General features: G+C 39.6%; 1 protein-coding gene across 1 annotated transcript in view; it reads left to right on the plus strand.

The window, feature by feature from the left end:
* Nucleotides 1–19,810, plus strand: part of PTPRT (protein tyrosine phosphatase receptor type T) — a 329,075-nt gene that overhangs the window by 53,530 nt on the left and 255,735 nt on the right. The window contains 3 exon segments of the mRNA XM_062589625.1: nucleotides 1,967–2,048; nucleotides 5,945–6,060; nucleotides 8,475–8,649. Coding sequence (XP_062445609.1) covers nucleotides 1,967–2,048; nucleotides 5,945–6,060; nucleotides 8,475–8,649 — 373 coding nt within the window.

Consider the following 19,810-nt stretch of genomic DNA (forward strand, 5'->3'; position numbering starts at 1 on the left):
GGAATGGCGAGGAGTCCTCCGCTGCTTTCAGTGGGCTCTGCGCTGATGGGAAGGTTAAACGTGTGGGCTTTTTGTCGCCTGATGCACTGACTCCAGTGGCTTGGGTTGCGTTGCACGATATTAAAGGCTCCCTTCAGGCCAGTAATTACCGGAGGACCGTTCTCTGTTTAGGGGCACGCGCTTTTGCCACCTGCTCATAGCTCGTGCCCATGTTTCAGGGGGCTTTTTGTTCCAAGTGGTGAGACTCCAAGGAAGTCGGCTTGAGGGAAATTGAGGACGGAGTTTAGCGTAGCTTCGAGCTTCTCACAAATGTTAAAATAAGTTTGAGTAACTGTGAAGTTGCCATTAGTAATTTTATGTTTGAAGGAAACTGCAGTAGTTCTGCAGGTGACCTTCCTAGGAGGCACAGTTAGCATCATGAATGACATTTCATTTTACAAAATTAATCATAATTTCCATATTATGGATATACGTTGCACTGTTAGACTATACAGTTTCTAGAAAACCTATTAAGGACCTTTCATCACTCAGAGCACTTGTTAATTTTTTCGATCATTATTTTTCTTCCAGAGATTTGCTTCCTCCTCCTCCCCTTTGGACAGTCTATTTTTTGTTCACCCTCCTGTACTGTAGATTTCTCTTCTTACATTTTGTTAGCAGCTGAGCATTTCTGAGTTTGTTTTTGTGTTGTACTTGTTCTTATCATGCCTTTTTTCTAAAAGACTTTGAAGAGATCTCACATTTGGGTGCATTTGGAATTTGGGGAACAGATTTCAGGAAGCCTTGGGAACATGAACAGAAACTAAGTTCTGGAAGCTCATATGCAAAGCAAAATGATTAACAAAAAATAAGTGTTTATGAAGTGCACACTACCCTATTTTAATAGCCTGGGCATTCAGTGATAAGCAATGGGACACCTGAAGCTTTTACTATATTTAATCTTCTGATGGAGGAGATGAATAGGAGGTTAAATAGTGACAAACAGGGACTATCAACTGCTATTTAGACTGGGAATTAACAGTGTTAAAATCTAGCTTTAAGTAGTTAATAGACTTTGTGTACACCATATTTGATACTAGTTTTTCATGAATTTTAGTTAGCTTATTTGGCAGTAGTTATTTTAGTTTTAATAATCTCTTTATTACTCTTTTAGGTTTTTTCTGAACTCTTTTCAAGTAGTCCGTATATTTTCAGTAACAAGGTATACCAAATTAGGACAGGTTTCCAGGAGCATTCTCAGAGTCATAGAAGAGAGTTATGTTTTTGTTTGCCTGTAATATTTATGTATTCAGCCCCAAATTAGTGGAACATTTTCATTGTCCAGATACATAAATAAACCTAATTAGTGTAACATTAATGTAGAAAATTATTATGTATGAGCTTTTTAAGATAATTCATTCTCCAGTCATATTAGTTTTATCCAGAGAAAGGCAGAGAAAATTTATTCTAATATTTTGGGGAGAGTCTTATTTCAGTGTAGTAGCTGGAATCCAGGATCATCTGTTGCTCATAATTTTCTCTTTGGCACTGCGATGGCTTGCATGCCAAATCGAGGTTTCCTCCAGAAGAACCCAGACAGGGTTATTGATTCAGTAAGGTAATTTTGTTTCATGAACAGCATTTTGGAAGCATACTAAGGACGAGATGTCAAATGACTATCCGCAAACTGTTCTTGCACTGGTGCTTAAATTGAATACGTTTGCATGCATCCGTGGAATGTATTTTTGCTCCTCCAAATGAAAGACACATAACTCTCTAATCCTAATAAATGTTACTGTACCTTTTTGTTTCCTATATTGAACAGACTTCTGGTCTGCGTACTGAATTGTACATGTATCCCTTCACCATTAATGATGAAATGCCTTGAATGGTTCTGACACTGGAATGAGTGTGGAATGCGGTGACTGGCCAAATGGCTAGTGCAGCTATTCCTTCTTAAGAAAACCTTTTCTTTCTTATATTTCAGGTGATATTTGAATCTGTCTCCTTGAAAGGACATCCAGGGTACATTGCTGTGGATGAAGTCAGAGTTCTTGCCCATCCGTGCAGTGAGCATTCTTTGTTCTTCTTTTTTTTTTTCTTCCCCTTTTTAAGCATGTTAACGTGTTATATATCAGGCTTTGCAGTCTAGATCAATGATTTACTGAGTTCAGTCAACTCAAATATCTTCTTGAGTCCCTCTGAGAGAATCAGCCTTGCATAGTGAGATAACTTTGCAAGCTGTGCAAAAGGCAAGGCTGCTTGGGATCTACAGCTAGTGCCAGAATGTCTGTGGAAATCTCTCTTCCTCTACTATTAAGACAACATAAAACTCTGACTGTTTTGTTATTTCTGAAGCATACCCCTGAAGAAAAAGATTCAAAAAGCTTCCGACAGTATACTATACAGTTAACTTTAAAAATCTTAAAACAAACAAACAAAAAAAGAAAACAACACGCATAGTATTTCCTTTGTTAAAGGAGGTATCCAGAAGGTATCTCTTGAAAGTTAAGCCCTCTTAGCACCTCCATGTAGATTTAAAATGTCTTATTCAGATAATATGCTTGCACAGGAGTGGAAAGTAATGCAGGTTCATTACACCATTCAAAATTATTAGTACTGTTTTTTCCTATCCTAGTCACAATATATCCAGTCTAGATTTTTGTGCTTTTAAAAAGCTCTAAATCTCAACCTTTGGGCCTGAGCCGTTTGTGTGTCCATAGTTTAGTTTGAGGACTTCTATATGTGTGTGTTGTACGTGTAGTGTACAGTCCCTTCTAAAGATTTGAAGAGCCTTCATGTTCTTTAATGAATTTAATGTATTTGAAGAAGAAAATCACAAGGCATGTCTAATGTCCTTACGAGTAATCTGTAATGACCCCATGCCTTTTAATGCTTAAGTTATTTGATGTTTGGTATTCAAATGTAATTTTGGATGATACTCTGATTCTGTTCATCATTTGTTGTTGCAAATTCAGCAAGCCTGGTGTCATTTGGAAAGGCAGCACAACCCCCTTCCAAAATTTGCAGCCTGTCTCACTAGTTTGTGGTTTCAGTAAGGTAGTGGCAGCTGCTGTGCACAAGCGAATCACATAGGTCTTATCTGTGGGGTGAGATCAACTGGTTTTCTTGCAATACAAAATTTCAAAGAATAGCTGCCATTCACTGTGATAGACGTGGTTCTGCCCGAACTTAACAGGACATTTCTGATGACTGCAATGTGGGTAATTTCTGTTTAACTAAATTTATCATGTGCTCATTTCTTAGGCCTTTGGGTGCTTTTACTTAATTAAGAAGAACTTAGAATCAGTATTAACCAGCTGCTGCTGCTAACTGGCAGCATCCACACAAACCCCCCACATGGTGCGTGCTTACGTAGCACAGCGTGTTGGGTGCTGGCTGATCTCTTTGCTGGTGGAGGGGCCAATAAAGCCCAGCGAAACCTTGTCAAGAAAGTTAGGTGATTTGAAAAGGAGAAAGGATGCACCGTTAGGCTCCTGCTTATTGAAGTATTTAAACTGCTTTTTAAGTCCGTTTCTCTAAGTATATGCAGATCTCTCTGCAAAATTATGTATGATCGTAATGTTCATTCAGTGAATAAGAGTGCTTTTTTTTGAACTGAAGTCTCTGAAAATAAATAAAATTTATGCATCTGGAGACAACAGTGTTGTCAATATGTTAATTCAGTGATTAAGAAGTCATACGTTTGGTAACCGATCTTTCAGTTGTGCTGTTGCAGTTCCTGAGAATTGCTGCGTGGCTTTGAAGATACGGACAGGGAGTTTGTGTGCCAACTGAACTGCCTTTTACACCGAGTCCGTGTGTGTTGCTTAGAAAGATCAACTGAAGCACTTCATGTCCTTGCTAATTTTAGAAAGGAGAAGCATGCGTTCTTCCCAGTCAGGACATTTCTGAGTATTTTAGCTGCCCTTTTCCTGGTAGGGCAGCTGGTAGAGTTAATAGAAGTTTCACAACTGTATCATTATTAATGACAAATCCACCAGAAAACTCTCTCATTGTCTTTCAAAAAAATGATTAATGTTACTGATATGGAGTTACTTTACTTACTTTTTAATTGAGCCAGTGCTCAGGTTGCAAAGGACTCAAAACTAAACTGATGCAAACTGTAACTAGTCTGTTGTGCGTGAGCTTGCCACTCGCGGCATACAGTGTTCCCTGCAAGTAAATTCTTCAGGCTTGCATAGTAAGTTTGAAGGTACCAGTCTGAAGTAAGTTGGAAGTGAGTTTGAATATACAGTGTTCACCCCTGTAAGTTCGAGACAGTCTTTTAAATGCTTCTCCCTGCTGATTCCTGGTGTGGCATTTGTCCTTTGGCAGTGACAGCCACCTGGGTAAATGTCAGCAGAGCGTACCCTTGCCTTGTGCAGGTTTTGCCCCTCATATTGTCTTACAGTGATTGTAACTCAAATCACAGGAACCATGAAGCTCCTGCTGACCCTGGAGATGATTGAAATTACTATCCTTAGCTTTTTTTTTTTTTTTAAAAAAAAACCACTTTTTTATTTTTCTCCTTCTTCATTTTTATTTCACCTTCCTTGATCATGTGTCAGCAAAATGCCCCTGATGACAGAGTGAGGGAGACAAATAAGTCAGTAGTGCAGCTCCCCCACCCTAGCTCTGCTCGTCCCCTGGCCGTTGAGCAGCCCTGAGCCGCAGGAGCCGGGGGCTGCTGCTGCTGTGCTCGCCCTGGCTGCACAGCTCCAGGTTTGGAGCTGGCTTATGTCTGCCCCGCTCAGACTGCAGGCAGAAATTATTCGTATTAGCCTGCAAATATCAAGTAGTATGTTCTCTCTCTCACCCAAAGGCAGCTTTCTTGTAAACTTCGGTGAAACTATCGTTCCCCAGGAAGCATGATGGCAGAGAATTGCTCTGTTTCTGCAATCCTGGTTTACTGGGGTCGTCGGTGAGCGGGGTGTCTGGTGTATGCGGTGCAGCATCCACCTACAAACCTTTGGCATAAATTCTTTGTTGTGTGTCTGGAAAATGTGCTTGCCCATATACAAGCACGAAAGCAGTAGCTAGCGAGCTATATATCGAGCCTTGGGCACATGCAGACACAGATGCCCACATCCTTTAGAAGCTATTTAATTCCAGTGGAGAAGTATGGACTGACATGTGCTCGGAAATTATGCATGCTATTGGTGCCTAATCATAATAACGCAGTCTTTTAATACAAAAGGTGAATGTGAATTTGAAGAAGCCTGACCTTTATAGTCCCACAAGACTCCTGTGCACCCTGCTAAAAGTATTTAAATGGTAATAAATTAAATAATTTAAATGGGCATAAACTTTGTTCTGAAACCCAGTGCAGAAGTGATCTTATTTGAGAAGGTCAGATTCGCTGCTGTAAAATTCTTTTTATTTTCCTCTACGTTTTCTTACAGAGGTGAATTAGTCCATGGTTTAGTTCAAAAACAGTGCTCTGAACTCATTCCTTTGTGAACAGATGATTATTTAATGTTAAGGATGCCAGTATTTTGGTATCAGTGATCTACTATTTAATTAATACTGAATCCCTAGGATTTGTCAATTAAAAAGGAAAAAAAGAACCCTATGAGAATTAATTTTGGGTTGGTCACACTTGACAAATTCCAAAGCGTTTGATTTTTTTTTTTTTGACCTTCTTAGGAACACAATTTTCTTTAGAAATTATTCAGTTACTCTTCGTAGCAAGCAGTAAGAGCTTGTGCTGATGAAGTTTTGATCTGAGAGTAAATGTGTGGTTTTAGACGTGCCAGAGCTTTATGTGATCCCTTAGGTCATCTTCACCCGCTCTGCTCCTCGCTGACTCATTAGAGCCAAAGGACAGCTTTATTTTGCTAAATTGCTTCGTCAAGGATAGGCCTGCCATTGCCCTAATGATTTGCTGAGTATTCACCTCTTTGCATAACATAGTCGGTTCCTGCCTTGCTCTATCCTGGCAACACTTTTCTTTTTCTGTTAGGGAAAGCACCTCATTTCCTCCGGCTGCAGAACGTGGAGGTTAACGTGGGGCAGAACGCAACTTTCCAGTGCATCGCCGGGGGCAAGTGGTCGCAGCACGACAAGCTCTGGCTCCAGGTAAAGTGATGGTGGTCTTCCAAGCAAACTAAGCAGAAGGACTGGGTGGCAGAGCAAAGTCCCTTCGTCAAGGGGACTTTTTGCTTTTTGAACTGTGTTAAGCTGATGAGAGTTCAAGTTGACAAAATACAATACAGAAGCTGGAAAAATGGCCAGTGAAGATAAAACTGCGGGTTCAATCAAATGGTCGTGTGCCTGTAAAAAACCTAGCAGTAAAACAAAAAAGATGGAACAAATGGAGTAGTTTCTCCCTTCTGCTTAATATGCAATTGTCTTTTTTTTCTTGCCCTCCGAAAATGTCACTGACTGGACTGAGGACAGTGCATTAAAGTGGAAATGTATACTAAGGGGAAGGGTCTAGGAGGACTACCTGGATGGTGCAGAACAGGCAAAGCCAGTTTGAACCTCCTGTGGTTCTTCCTCCCAGCTTCCCTTGATTGCCTTAATATCAGACTGTTCCTTCTGATCACTCACTGAAAGACTTTAAGACAAGAGAAGCAAAATCTTCCACCTCTTTTTGTCTGTCTTTTTGCCCTCTTGATTGGTTCATGCCATTCATGTGGGTACGGTAGCAACTTTTGAGAATAGATTTTCAGTTCTAGAGTTAGCAATGGAAAATTTAACAAACCTAAAAGTGAAATGCCTCCTTCCCAGCGCAGGGCAAAGTGATTTCTTTAGCCCTTTGAAGTGCTCAGAAATGTGGTATCCTAACCTTGCCTGGTTCTACACATAAAGCTGTTGTAGAAGCTTTTAAAATAATAAAACTCTTCCTCCTTCTAAACTTCTGTGCCATTAAACTGCTGACATCCCAAACAGGAAGACTCTGTTATTGCGTGTACTATGCATGTACACAGGGCCAGCATCAGACTTCCAACTTCAGAAAGTTTAATAACTTTAGAAAGTTTAATCAGCTTCAGAAAGTTTAAGCAAATCAGCAGTTCTTATTCACAGCCCAGACTAATGTGACTAAGGCCCTGATGAGGCAAGCATGTGCTTAGAGCTCTTCGAATACAGAGGAATTTAAACGTGTATCGTTTGTTCAATTAATGCCCTGAAGAAAGAATTCAGTTTCTTTATTTTGGCATCTACAAAAATCTATATTTGCAACATCTTCTGAGGCAGAGAAGGGTGAACCTTGCTGTAATTGCTATGGTATTTATTCAAATAACTGATGAATTTTCTCTCTTCTTTTTTTAAATGTATTTGAGAAATTTTGGTGAACTTTAGAAAAAACAATTTCAAACTGAGTCTAAGTATTGGGGGACGAATTAGCAAATGTGAAAATTAGTACTGGGAAAAAATACCAGAGCTGTTGAGAAATGCAGCTGGCATTATGTAAAATGACTTGACAGTTGCTTTAACTGTGCTGTTATCACAGCTGTTATCTTAGCAATTCCATTTTTATCTGAAATTTCTTAACCGGTGTTGTACCTCTGACATCCACTGAGATGCATTTTGGCTTGTTCTTTATCTTTTTTGAGTTCTTTCTGTGAAATCCTTCCACAATTATGACTAGATGTGTGTAAAACACTTCTGACCTGAAGCAGTATGAACCTTTTCCCATGAGAAACAGGGGTTTGAAAGAAAATCATTATTGTTGCTAGTGGAAACTTGTTTTCTGTTCTTTAAATTTGAAGCATTTAATGAAAATAGCCTTGAAAATACCACCATAAAATTGATTTCTGGAAATTGGCAGAACAGTAGTATATTTTTCTTTGCAACTCCTAGATCAGCTGAGCAAGTTCAGGTGTTTATGCTGTGTAGAACATCAATTTCTGGCTAGTTCTTCGTCTGCCTGATTTCCAATTATGAAAATGCAATGTGGTGTTGGTAGAGAGAGGCTTTTTGAGTAGTGTTGGACATGTAAGCCTGTCTGTGCGTCCAACTAATTTATTTAAGTTGGTCCTGAAACAACATTTTACACCTGCAAATGCCACGTGTACAAAATCTGTTAATTTATCTTTTTCCAGGTGTGCAAAATCTGTTTAATTGTAGCATTTTCATATGCTAGCTAAGCTTCTATTATTTGTACATAATATTATGTACAAATACATGGTTGGAACTGTCAGCTTCCAGCCTTTTCAGTATGTTTAACACAAATATCCAAATATGTTTCAAAAATAAAATAGAGAAACCTAAATAACCATAAATATACATACAAGAATAACCTAAATAACCATAAATATATATGCAAGAATATTTAAGCCTGTTAGATCATACAGTCCAGAGACCATGCTGGTTTTGTGGGGATATGGTTAGCAGTCTTTTATTGAGAATTTTGTACTTATATGAAGTCTAACCTAGCAATGTGAACGTGAAGACCTATGTTAAGAAGCATACCGAAGACTGAATTATTAATGGAGAAACAGTCTCTATGTCCTCAAAATTTGCATTATTTTTATCTGCTTTTACAGCAGTGGAATGGAAGGGACACAGCATTAATGGTGACTAGAGTGGTGAACCATAGACGTTTTTCTGCTACTGTCAGCGTAGCTGACACATCGCAGCGCAGCATCAGCAAGTATCGATGCGTCATTCGTTCCGATGGTGGATCTGGAGTTTCGAATTATGCGGAATTAATAGTGAAAGGTAGGTTGTATTAGAGTAACAAGTTTCTGATGAATATTTCTTCCCAGGTGGCAGCTATGTGTAAAAATCAGCATCCTATTGGACCTATTTGGACCTATTCATTTATTCATGGACCCATCCTCTATTTTTCATTATTTATTTATTTATTTATTTTTAAGGAGAAAAGAGTTATAAAGTGACATGAATTTCTTAATTATTTTTCTTAGGACAAATATTTGAATCGTAGAAACAAACTTTGTCTGCACAGAGCCTGAATTGCAAGCTTTTGTAATAATGCATGGTAGCTATGGATTCTTGAGCAGCTTGGCTGTCAGGCAGCTTCATCTGCCTGCCTTCAGTGTCTTACCAGGCATAACTAATCCTGTGATGGAGTATTGTATGTCAGAAGTGCCTGTCTACTCAGGGTTGCTGGGGGTAAATGATGGGACTGATTCTTCTCCTGTCCTGAAGAAAGCAGTAGAGACGGCAGCAGTTCTTGAAGGAAGCTCAGGGTTTTGGCCTGTGTTATTTATTATGGTTTAAGAGCTGATGCTGTACCTGACACCTGCAAGGCGATGCTTGTTGGAGAGTGTAGAACCAGACTAGGTTAATTAAGGAGAGAGTACCTATGAGGCATGGAGTAAAGTGATGCCTTTCTTAAACTCTTCCTCAGCTACACCACAGGGACACTCTTCAGCTCTTAGGAGGCGGAGTTCAGGAGATGGCTAAGTGGGTCCTGAGCCTGCTTCATCCCAAGTCCCATTCTATGCAGACATTAGGTAGAAGTAATTTGAAGTATAGGGATGCTCACAGTGTGTAATTTTATTGATCTGAGTGTTTGATGGAGGGCTACTGTAGAGACAAGGTTGCTTTGGTCCACTTCAGTACTTTCTACCAAATTCCTATGATATTTGACAATCAACACACAGATGTCTTTGCACAGTCTCAAATATCAAAAGTTGAGTGTTGCAGGTATTCAGACTACAGAGATCACAGAGAGAATGTTACAAGGAGATGCCAAGAGCTTTTAACTTCCACTGAGGGATCTTGCCTCCGTCTTGTTCGTCACTGGAGGAGTTCATTTGTGATTGAAGTGGAATTGAGTTGCAACAGAATTGCATTGTAACTAAATTAGAAGGAAGGCAACCTTCTGGAGGAACGAATACCAGAATGTGCAAAGTAGGGTATGTGCCTGACATTTTCTTGTATAACAATTTGAGAAAAAAGAAAATACAGAAGAGTAAGTTACAAATACCAGAGCTTGGACTTCCAACAGGAAAACATTGATAGATTCACTGCTGGATTATTCAGGCAGACACCTAACTAGAAGAAATATTGAAGGAATGTTCCTCTCGTCCTTGCTCCTATTTAGTAAGCAGGTAAGGTTAAGTCATTCATCTGAGGTTAGTTTGAAGCTGCAGTGTGTCACATTGGGATTGCATGGATCAGTGCTTCCAAAAAAGTCTGACTAATTTTGGTATGGATAATAACAAATTTGAAATGCATACACAGAAGCTGAATTGAAAGCAAACTAGAATTGTTTAATTCTGAAGAGATGTTTATTGAATTGCAATAATGTACTTGGATATACATTAAATTAGTCTGTAATTGAAATTTTGCTCAATTGACAGTCCTGTCCCTAAACTCACTGAATCCAACCTCTCATGCTTTGCCTCTTGTGTTCTTTCTCTGTTGGTTAAACATAAAACTATATGGGATTGCTTCAGCAAAGGGCAAAGTTTAAGAGTGTCTCTATGTCTTTTGCCTGTAAAGATCTTGATTTACTTTCCTAGGAATAAGATTTTTTTTTTTGAAGTATTGAAATAGGAAAGAAAAACTCACCCTTCTTGACATTGCGCGATTATTATTTGATAAATAGGAGAGAGACTTTGCTTTGAAATACAGTTGCTACTCCTACGCTTTACACCGGAGCAGTAGATAATCTATTTCACAGAGCAATTTGATCAGTGAAATTAAACCCAAACAAAACAACCCTCCCTGCCAGAGATCCTCCTCTTCCTCATCTGTGTGGACGTAAGTGCTTAACTAGGTTAAAAAAGGAGGTTGTTGCAAAGTAATTATTGGAAATCTTGCACAAAAGACTGTAACACTTTAGTAACAAATTATTGCAGTATATTTAGAGGCAGGTGATACCTTCACAGTACTGAGAAAAAGCTTTTCTGCAGATTCAGTCACTGTTTATGCTAATGCTTTTCTGTCTTCTGACTCAGTTGATACAAGGCTTGTATAATTGATGATACATTTATTCATCTTTTTGCACTCTAGAAACATAATAGTCAAGCAAGAGAAACCTATCATTTCCATCCATGCACCTTACCATCCTGTGCTACCCCAGTGAAAATAGCTCTTCTCAATTTCTTATCTCTCACTGTTGCACATACAGTAATTTAATACAATTTTGTCCGGGGCAGTTTTCAAAAAAACCCAGAGATTCTGCATCTTTCCATACTGATGACATATGAGTGAATGCTTCCTGTCTGTAATTCTAAGTAAACTGCATGGTGGTTACTCATATTCTGAACTGAAGGTGGGTTTTGCTTGTGTAACAGTTGTTTAAAAGACTGTGAACCTGGCTGGAATCTGGGCATTTGAGATCAATATTAGTGATATAGTTCAAATGTCCTTGTAGGAAAGCTGTCACATTTTAAACTCTGTGTGTGTGTGCACATGTGGACACATGTCCAGGTCTGTTTGACAGTTATTTCAGTTCTGATCCCTTTCAGATATTCTGGGAGCCTACGTTAATTACTTTAACTAGTGGTAGAAATCAGTTGAGAGCTGATCAGAAGGGAGCAGTACAGAATCTGTAACTTATTTCTTATGAACGGTTTTTTTCACTGGCTTTGGAGCTCTAGAAATTCCCTCCAAGTTATTTTGGTGCTGTTAGATCCAACTCTTTCAAGGTGTACGTGGTGATCTCCCATCCTTGCTCTGTTACAAGAGAGCTACCTGCTGCTTGGGAGATGCTCTGCTTCTCTTCTGAATGCTTCGGAAGGCAAAAACTGTTAGTCAGCACAGATAAAAAGCATCTGTCCCTTAACCAAGTGGCTTTCTGTCATCATTGTGATGTTTGGGACAGCTTGGCTTTTATCTGTCATTCTTTTCTTGGAAGGTTTTAGACATGAGAAACTGATGCTTTGAGTGACACCAGAGGGAGAGGTGGCTCCTTTTCCAGAGTTTTGCTTGCTGTTTTTTCTCTCTTTCCTTTCAGTGATGACACTTGTCACTGTAATTGCATCGTCTATTTATTAACTCACCAGGTACGCAATGGATACTGCTCCAGTGATCTGAGTCATTTCCTTATAACAGATACTGGAATTAAAAACAACAAAACAGCAACGACAACAACAACAACAACAAAAAAACCTGTCCACTCCTCAGAGTCAAGATATTCTGGTGTGAAAAGCATGCTAAATAACAAGATGTTAAAACAAAATCTGTACAGTTGAGAAGCTCCCGTATTAAGTATACTGTGCAAATTCAGGATTTTCGTTTAAGAAGGCAGACTTAACAAGAAACCTTTAGAGATATTTTGACTATCTCATGGTTTATAATAGGAGTGATGTACAAATAGTTTCAATCAGTTATTAAACAGCTGGAAGATCTGTTAGGAGGAAGAGTATCCTGGAACTCAAGAGTGTCCTGGAACTAAAAGGAAGTCAGAAATGAAAAGATTTCTGTTCTATGGCTGAACCTTTGAATTTGGCTGGAGTTGGCACTAGAAACATCCTTTCTGGCCCTCCATAGGTTTTCATGAGTAACACAAGTGGAATATAGGTATGAAAGAACATAATATGGTGTTATACATCTAACCTGGAGTAGGACTTCTATCAGTGTGGGGCAGGTATGCATCGCAAAGATAAAAATAAAATTGCATGCAATGTACTTGCTTAAAATGTCCACAAACTCTTAGGTCTTCCATTGTGTATAAAGCAATTATTAAGAGAGGTGCTGGATATGTAAAGGATTCTTCCTTTTTTCCTTTTTTTTTTTTTTTTTTTTTTTTCCCGTGCTTAGAGAACGGGTAGTTCTATATCCTAGGCTATTCATGCCAAAAGGACTTGTTAAAGCTGACAATATCCTTGTCATCATGGGGTCATAAGGCAACTCTTGCTAAGGTAGTGCTCAAGCCCCCGTATTTCAGTCAGACGGTGTTGGTTGTGAGTTGGACAGTACCAGAGTGTTGCAACACACTTTGTGAGCCCGTGAGCATAGCTGGAGGAGCAGATCTGGTCCCTCACTTGGAGCTGTTTAGGAGATGAGCACAGCTGTGGTCAGTAATACGTGTGTTTTAGATTTCAGTGTTAAAAATAAATTTTCTGGCATCTGGCATGCATAGTAAACCTCACTGAAGTAGCTGAAATGCATGAAAATTCCTATCTGATTCACCCAGATTGCAAAAATTGCTGAGTAGATAGGAATTTGTGTGCTTGACTAAAGCACATTAATCAGGATTCTTAAAATTATCACCTTGTGAACAGGAAAATGTCTCTTTTGCTGGTTCTACGAACACCGTCAGTGAAGCTGTGATAATAGGGCTTTTTCCCTCAAGGCTGGCTGCGCGCTCTGCCTGTTTTACCAGTTTGCAGAGGTGGATTAAGTCTGCAGAATTTGCATGTACTGTACCAGGGGAAGTGTGGATTTGGTAAGGTCCGTAGTGATGTTGCTGTTTGGACCCTACGCCGACACGCAGCGGTGTGTGCGCGCGTGCGTGTGGCCCGTTCCTGAAGGTTGTGCTGCCTTGGAGATCACTGAGCAAGCGCCAACAGCTCTGGGATTGTCCGGCGCCTGGGAAGTCCCTCGCGTCCCTTTACTTCTTTGTAGTTACACTGACGTACGAAGTGTAATATTCCTTCCCTTAGTGTTTGAATCTGGCAGGCAATTACTCGAACTCCTCGTTACTCTGATTGAAGAGCGGTTGGTTTAGCTCAGTTTTAATCCTTCGGGGGGTGTGTGGTGAGAAAAGGGAGATTTCAACGCTGCCTTCCACCAAGTGCTTTACCCCGGCTTTCCTCTTCTCCCAGTCTGACTAGCCTGTTTTTGTGAAGTGGATGGGGGAGACGTCAGGAGAAAGCTGTTGTTTCACGGACACTGCAGTTAGGAAGAAAAAGCGTTCTTGTAAGAAGAAACGTTTCCTCCTCCTTCCGTTTAACCCCAAAATAGAGCTGGGAGATGCCTCCCTTTCCTTGCGAGCTGATGGACACATCCTTCATACACAGGAGCCGGTTTTCAAAACTGCACAGTGCCAAATAGACCCGCAGTCATGTTCAGATGTGAGTATTCATCGTTTCTCACATTTACATTAGTCATGGAGGTATAAATTAGAGTCATTGTGTCCAGAAAGGGTACAAGACTACAGCTGGGAAACAAGAAAAGTTTGTAAACTCAGTGCTTATTGCCAATTTGATTTTTATTCTTCCTCAACTTCTTGTATCTGTTTCTTCACTCGTCCTTCTATTTCTACACCAAACCAGTTGGGAGTATTGTGTAAAGGATCGTCCTTGTTGTTACCACCAGTGAAATTAATAGGATTTTCCCATCCCATCACCAAACTGAATTTCAGGAATTCCCTGCAAGACTAATGGTGTGTATGTTAAAACAATCTTTTTTCTGAGGCAAATGCAAGTAAAAGTTTTTGATTTTAATTTTGATCTAAATTTCACCAGAGATTGGTAGAGAAGTAGATATGGAATGAAGTTCCTTCAGCTTATTTTTAATGTATGGTTTGCTAAATACCACTGTTGCTGCTGATACATAAAGCTCTTTGTAAAATGCAAAGGATGAATCCAGTAATAAAAGGAGGAAGATTAAATTGCTGCTTCAATCCCTGAGTTCTCCAAGGATGAAAGAGCGTTACGGAAGGTTGTGTTTTTTCTGCCTTGCTTGTGGGATTGTCTGAAGCCCACAACTGGAGTGGTGGCTCCTGCTGCAGCGTTGGGGACAGCTCATGGCACCGGAGACTGTGTGGCCCGAGAGCGGGCGGGTCGCTGGGAGGTATTTTCTTCTCTGTCTCAAGACTCTAACAAGTAGTTTTTCCTTACATGAAGGTGTGGTTAACTTGGTAAAAGGCTTTTTGAAAATTTATCTTTCTTCCCATCTTGACCTGAGAGTAACTGCTGGAGTCCCTGTGGGCAAAAGATCTCTTCTCTCTAGATCCCCTCTGCTTCCCTTGATTTCCGATGAATCAGTTGTGTAGGGGAGACCTCTGAAGAAAAGAGGGTAAGCCTTGTGTTCTCGCCTGCAGCTCCGAGAGGTGTCTCCCCCCACCAGGCGGTAGAAAGGGGAAAATGGGCATCAAACAAAGTCTAAATAAATTAGCTGTTTTGTCCTGCTTTAGCATACACCTTTTTGCCTGATCTCTTGGTGTCGTTGATCTGAAGAAATGTTAAAAATGCCTGAATATATTATATAAAATTTTGATCTGCAAGTAAAAGATGTGGCCCAAAAATCAGTGGAAATTAAGTGTTATTTATTGGCGAATCTTCCAAAAAACCAATACCTATTTATTAACTTTAAATTTTAGGGAGAGCTCCTGACAAACCAAAGTAGGGTTGCTGGCAAACACAACCGTGCGTTTCAGCCTGCCTAGGATGCTGCTCGTGTTTGCCCGTAAGTCTGGGTGAGGTGATATCACATGTTTTTTGCTGCCTTGCATCTTGCGGAAAGATACCAGTAATGTGGCCTTCCAGTATGTTGCCTCTAGAGTGTAAAGAGTATTAACTATTAACTCGGGCTGTTGGATTTTCAGTGCTGGAGGCTTCCATTTTCTGTAACTTCCATTCGTCAGTCTGCAGGGTCTTGCGAGCACCAGTTCTTATTTATTTTTAAAGGGAAGGTTGGAATAGCAATTACTTTGCCAATATACTTTTCCTTCCATTAGCTTTCTAGCATGCTTGCCAAGCGTAGTCGGAAGAGAGAATTACCACTTTATATTGCTTTTTCTCCAACCTATGCTGCCATTTCTAGTAGGTATGATCCTGCCAGATGATGCCTATGCTTTCTGTCCATCAGAGCTCTCAGCCTTCTCAGTGTCTAGTTAAACTGATCTAGAAGGTTTAAAGCAACTGCCTAGGATTTAATTCAGGACTGTTGGTTCTCAGACAAGAGCATCAAGTGCTAGGACGTGTTCCAAACCTCAGTCCCTTTGCTAACCGAGAACTGAAGTGGAGTGGATGGCTTGGCAACTCAGAGCAGCAGATGTGTGCCATTGTAAAATGTGCCTGACAGCTTTGCATTGTCATCTTTTTAATGTACTTTTTTTTAATATGGTAACTTGATGCTAGTGTGACATTATGATTCAAAACAGCACTCTTTTTTTTTTTTTTTTTTTTTTTACATTGGTTATGCCTTAGCTAAAAGACTTAGTGTGAAAATTGAGTTGTGTACGTTGTTAGCTCGCATCTCCTACTTCTGTCTGTTTAATTGTAGGGACAAGATTAATGGGCTTCACATCTTCTGAGAAATAGACTAGAACTGTTCTTAATTGTCTGCCCCATGGTTTCAATCCTGCTGAATGCTTATAATTTAGAAGACCCTTAAAGTATCATCTGTTGTCATACTGTATATTGGTGAAGACTCTGCTATGATTTAGGCTAACTTAGTTGCAAGATAAAATTGGTAGGTATGAGGTGTTATCTCAACAGGAAGGATATTTTTTTCACATCAAAATATTGCTTCTGTTGCTGGGAAAAAATACAACCTACAGAAATAGTTAATAGTGAGGTTAATAGTGAGGTATGGGCAAGGATGCATCAGATTCTCTTGAGGTGTGCAAGAATGATTAATACGAGAACTTCACATAAGAAAAATCAGGTAAAGAATATGTTTACATTGTAGTGAGCTCTATAGATCTGATCCGTGTAGCAAAAACAAAGGAATTTCTGTTGGAGCTGTTTTCATTAATTTAGTGCCTCTGACCAACATGATTATAGGAGCTCTTGAATTTTGCAGTACTAAGGACCTAGTGTGAAGCGTGTAGCTGCTGATCTCTTTCAGACATACAAGAGTTACTGCACCTAGTAGACTTTCTGCAGCAGTGTTATATTCATTGTAAGACAACTGAACTAAGGCACTCAAAGTCAACCGTGAAAGGTAAATGATTTCTTGTCCTGAATAAGGTGATAATAAATTCTCCAGCTATCTGTGACCTGACCTATTCTTTAGGTTCCTTGGTAGCATAATGGGGAGCTGTTGGGTTTCTTGGGGTGAAGGAAGTGTTTGCCCAGCTTTTTGTTATTTTTAATTAAAAAAATACACTTTGCAAACCAAAATACAGAACACTTAAAAACAATACCTCGGTTCCTAGAAGTTTGTGTTATAGATCATTCCTTGAAAGTTTTTATATAGCCTTTTCTCCTTTGTGCACCTTGAACCACCTTTGATTGTGCTGAAGTTCAAACCTGTCTTAATCTCTCTTCACATGCATATTTTGCCTTCCTAGTGACTTCTAGCTCTATCATTAAGGAGCCTAAATATGTAGGGCAGGCCCTTCTGTCTCTTTTGCTTTTGGCATCCTAGCACAAAAGTTGCTACTGACCTACTGTGCGATCACTTCAAAACTGCTCTACTGGATTTGGAGAGATGAACATTTACAAGCTGAAGAGGTAATTCTAAGCCAAACAAGAAGCTTGCAAATTTGGGATGAAGCAGTGATGGAGCCTGTAAACACTAATAGGTAGCTGAGTTCACAACTAAGGAGATTAGCATTACTACAGCTCCAGAATCCCATTAGCTTCAAAGCTAGGAGTTAACAAAAGTCTTTTGAAGCCTATTAGCTCCGCTTAATGGAGCCATTCAGCAAGCTTGTGTTAGGTATTCAGGTAAATGGAGTTTTTAAAGTTTGCCTAGCATTTACCTCTGAAGGATGGAGCTGAAAGGGTTTGCTTTTCTTAGCTCCAGGGGGAAGCTGGGTTCTGCACAGTCGGTATTGTTTGCATTTGGCCTGTCTGAGTGGAAAGATTAAAGAACAAGTTTCTGTGTTAGGAAAAGAACGACTGCTTTGAAGTTAGTTCCCCACTTAACTGTGAGATTATCTGAGACAAGAAAAGAGCCAAAGTTGCAGTCTAAATTGAGATTTTTCAGTGCTGCTTTGCCTCCCTCTGTCCAAGTGGAGTATCTTTCATTTTTCTGAGCAAGTAATTTTCCCAGCACCTGTTCCAGCTGTCAGGTGATGAAATCCAGTTTCCCCAGAACTGCTTTCTCAACATCTACTGTGCCATTTCTTAGCTTTCAACTGTTCTGTTAATCATTCTGCCATGTTAAATGCCACCAGTTGTTCCCCTCACTTGCCAGTGCTGGGACACCATTTTTGATAACATCCTTAATGTTACCCTGCCTTGCTGGGACTCCTTTCACAGGAGGCTTTAGATCTAAGAGCAAAAAACCCAGCTGAGCAGCAGTTGAATGGTATCGTTACTGCAGGCCCTGTCACTATTGTAATCATTAGCCTGTTGTTTTGAGGAGAAGCATAACATGAAGTTTCCTAGCTCTCCAAAGTCCCTCTAGCCGTCTGAGCAATTATAGCATGATAGCTCCAAAGTGGACTTTGGAACATCCTGGGTTCTTCATAGATCTCTCCTAGCCTTACTGATTTTCTCTGATTTATTGTCAAAAATTTGTAACCCTATGCTATGTACTTTTTTTTTTTTTTTAACCGAGACTTTTCTTCACTGCATCTCTTCCTTTTCTCTTTCTCAGCAGGAAACTTCCATCAGTGTGTGTCTGTATGTGAGGAAGATGCAAATAGCTGCAAGACTTAAGCTATCTGTCTTTGGATCCTATAACTCAGTCTTTGCATGTGTTTTACTGTCCTATTTATTAGCCTGCAGCTAATACTGAATTACATGACAAACTACAGCTTACGAATTCTTTGTTCCTCAGCAGGATGCAGACACAAATTAAAATAGAAGAGGTTTGGCTTGCTTGTTTCCTTAATTTTCTCTTTTTCTTCTTACAGCAAATCTGAAAAAAATTACGCTCTCTTGCTGCTGGTGCTGCTTTTGACTTTGGGATTTACTCTTGTGAATGGTGCTGACAAGATCGTATTGCCTTTCAAAAGGCTAGTATGGTATTATTTAGTCTTCTAACCCAAGCTGCTTGCTACGTATTGATTTGTCAGTATTTTCCATGATTGTGAGGTTGAAACTCTTTAAGTTTTTGCTTGTGCAGTGCTGTTCAATGATTGTCGCAGTCAGAAACCCATATGAGAACAGAAATCTCATTGCAGGCAAGGATTTTGTAGAAAACTCTAGATAGCTACTTATGAAAAGTCTTAAACCAGTATACTATTTAATTTCCTTTCTTAAGATGTAAAATAGGGAATGTTCATGTGGTGCTAGCTTTAAATATGTATACAGAGCTCTGGGAGCACCTGTCTTGATTTTTGTATATGACCTGTGACAAGCGAGTGCCGTATTCATTCTCTACTCTCTGCTGATAACGGACAAGACTGCATTAAACGCTATATGGATCAGCTGACAAGTACTGAAGGCACACAAGGCTTAACTTCGCTATCTGTAATTGAATTACACACTGACACTAATTAGGAGAAATACATTCTGTCTCTCTAGGATGTAACCTTTTTACTATATGTACAGTCCTCTCCAGAGCTCTGCTGGTTGGATATTATTTAGCATTAGTTAACGCTGCATTTAGCCAGGGTGTCTGAGGAAACTTACTCTGTTACAGAATAGTCTTCAAATTTATCATCACTTCTTTTTTCTGTCTCCTCCCTGGAATCATGGTGCAGATGCAGTCTTTGTAGTTGGATTATTGGTATTTTCTGGGCAAACAGCAAACTTTGATGCTCCTCATTAAAACTGTGGTAGTTTTAACAGGAACTAGACTGTTTGTTCTCCTAATAATTACTTTCAGAATTTCTGCATGCCTCAGCCCCAGGTATAGCAGCTCCATACTCAACAGGAAATTTGTTTATTGTTTCTCATGTAACGAGTCTCACTTACAGGTATCCTGTCAGACTGAAAAATGGTTTAATCTAATTTAATCTTCTTCAGTATGCAAGCCACAGAGTTGACTAGTCGTTTTTGCTCACATGCAATAACATATGAATAAAGCAGAATAGTTTTAGAGGCTGGCTGAGTTAAAGTTTTTAAGTGATGCAGAATCCTTCACAACCTTAGGTAAGTGCTTTGAATACTGAATT

The sequence above is a fragment of the Rhea pennata genome, chromosome 16 (genome assembly GCF_028389875.1).
Source record: "Rhea pennata isolate bPtePen1 chromosome 16, bPtePen1.pri, whole genome shotgun sequence".
NCBI classification, from domain to species: Eukaryota; Metazoa; Chordata; class Aves; order Rheiformes; family Rheidae; genus Rhea; species Rhea pennata.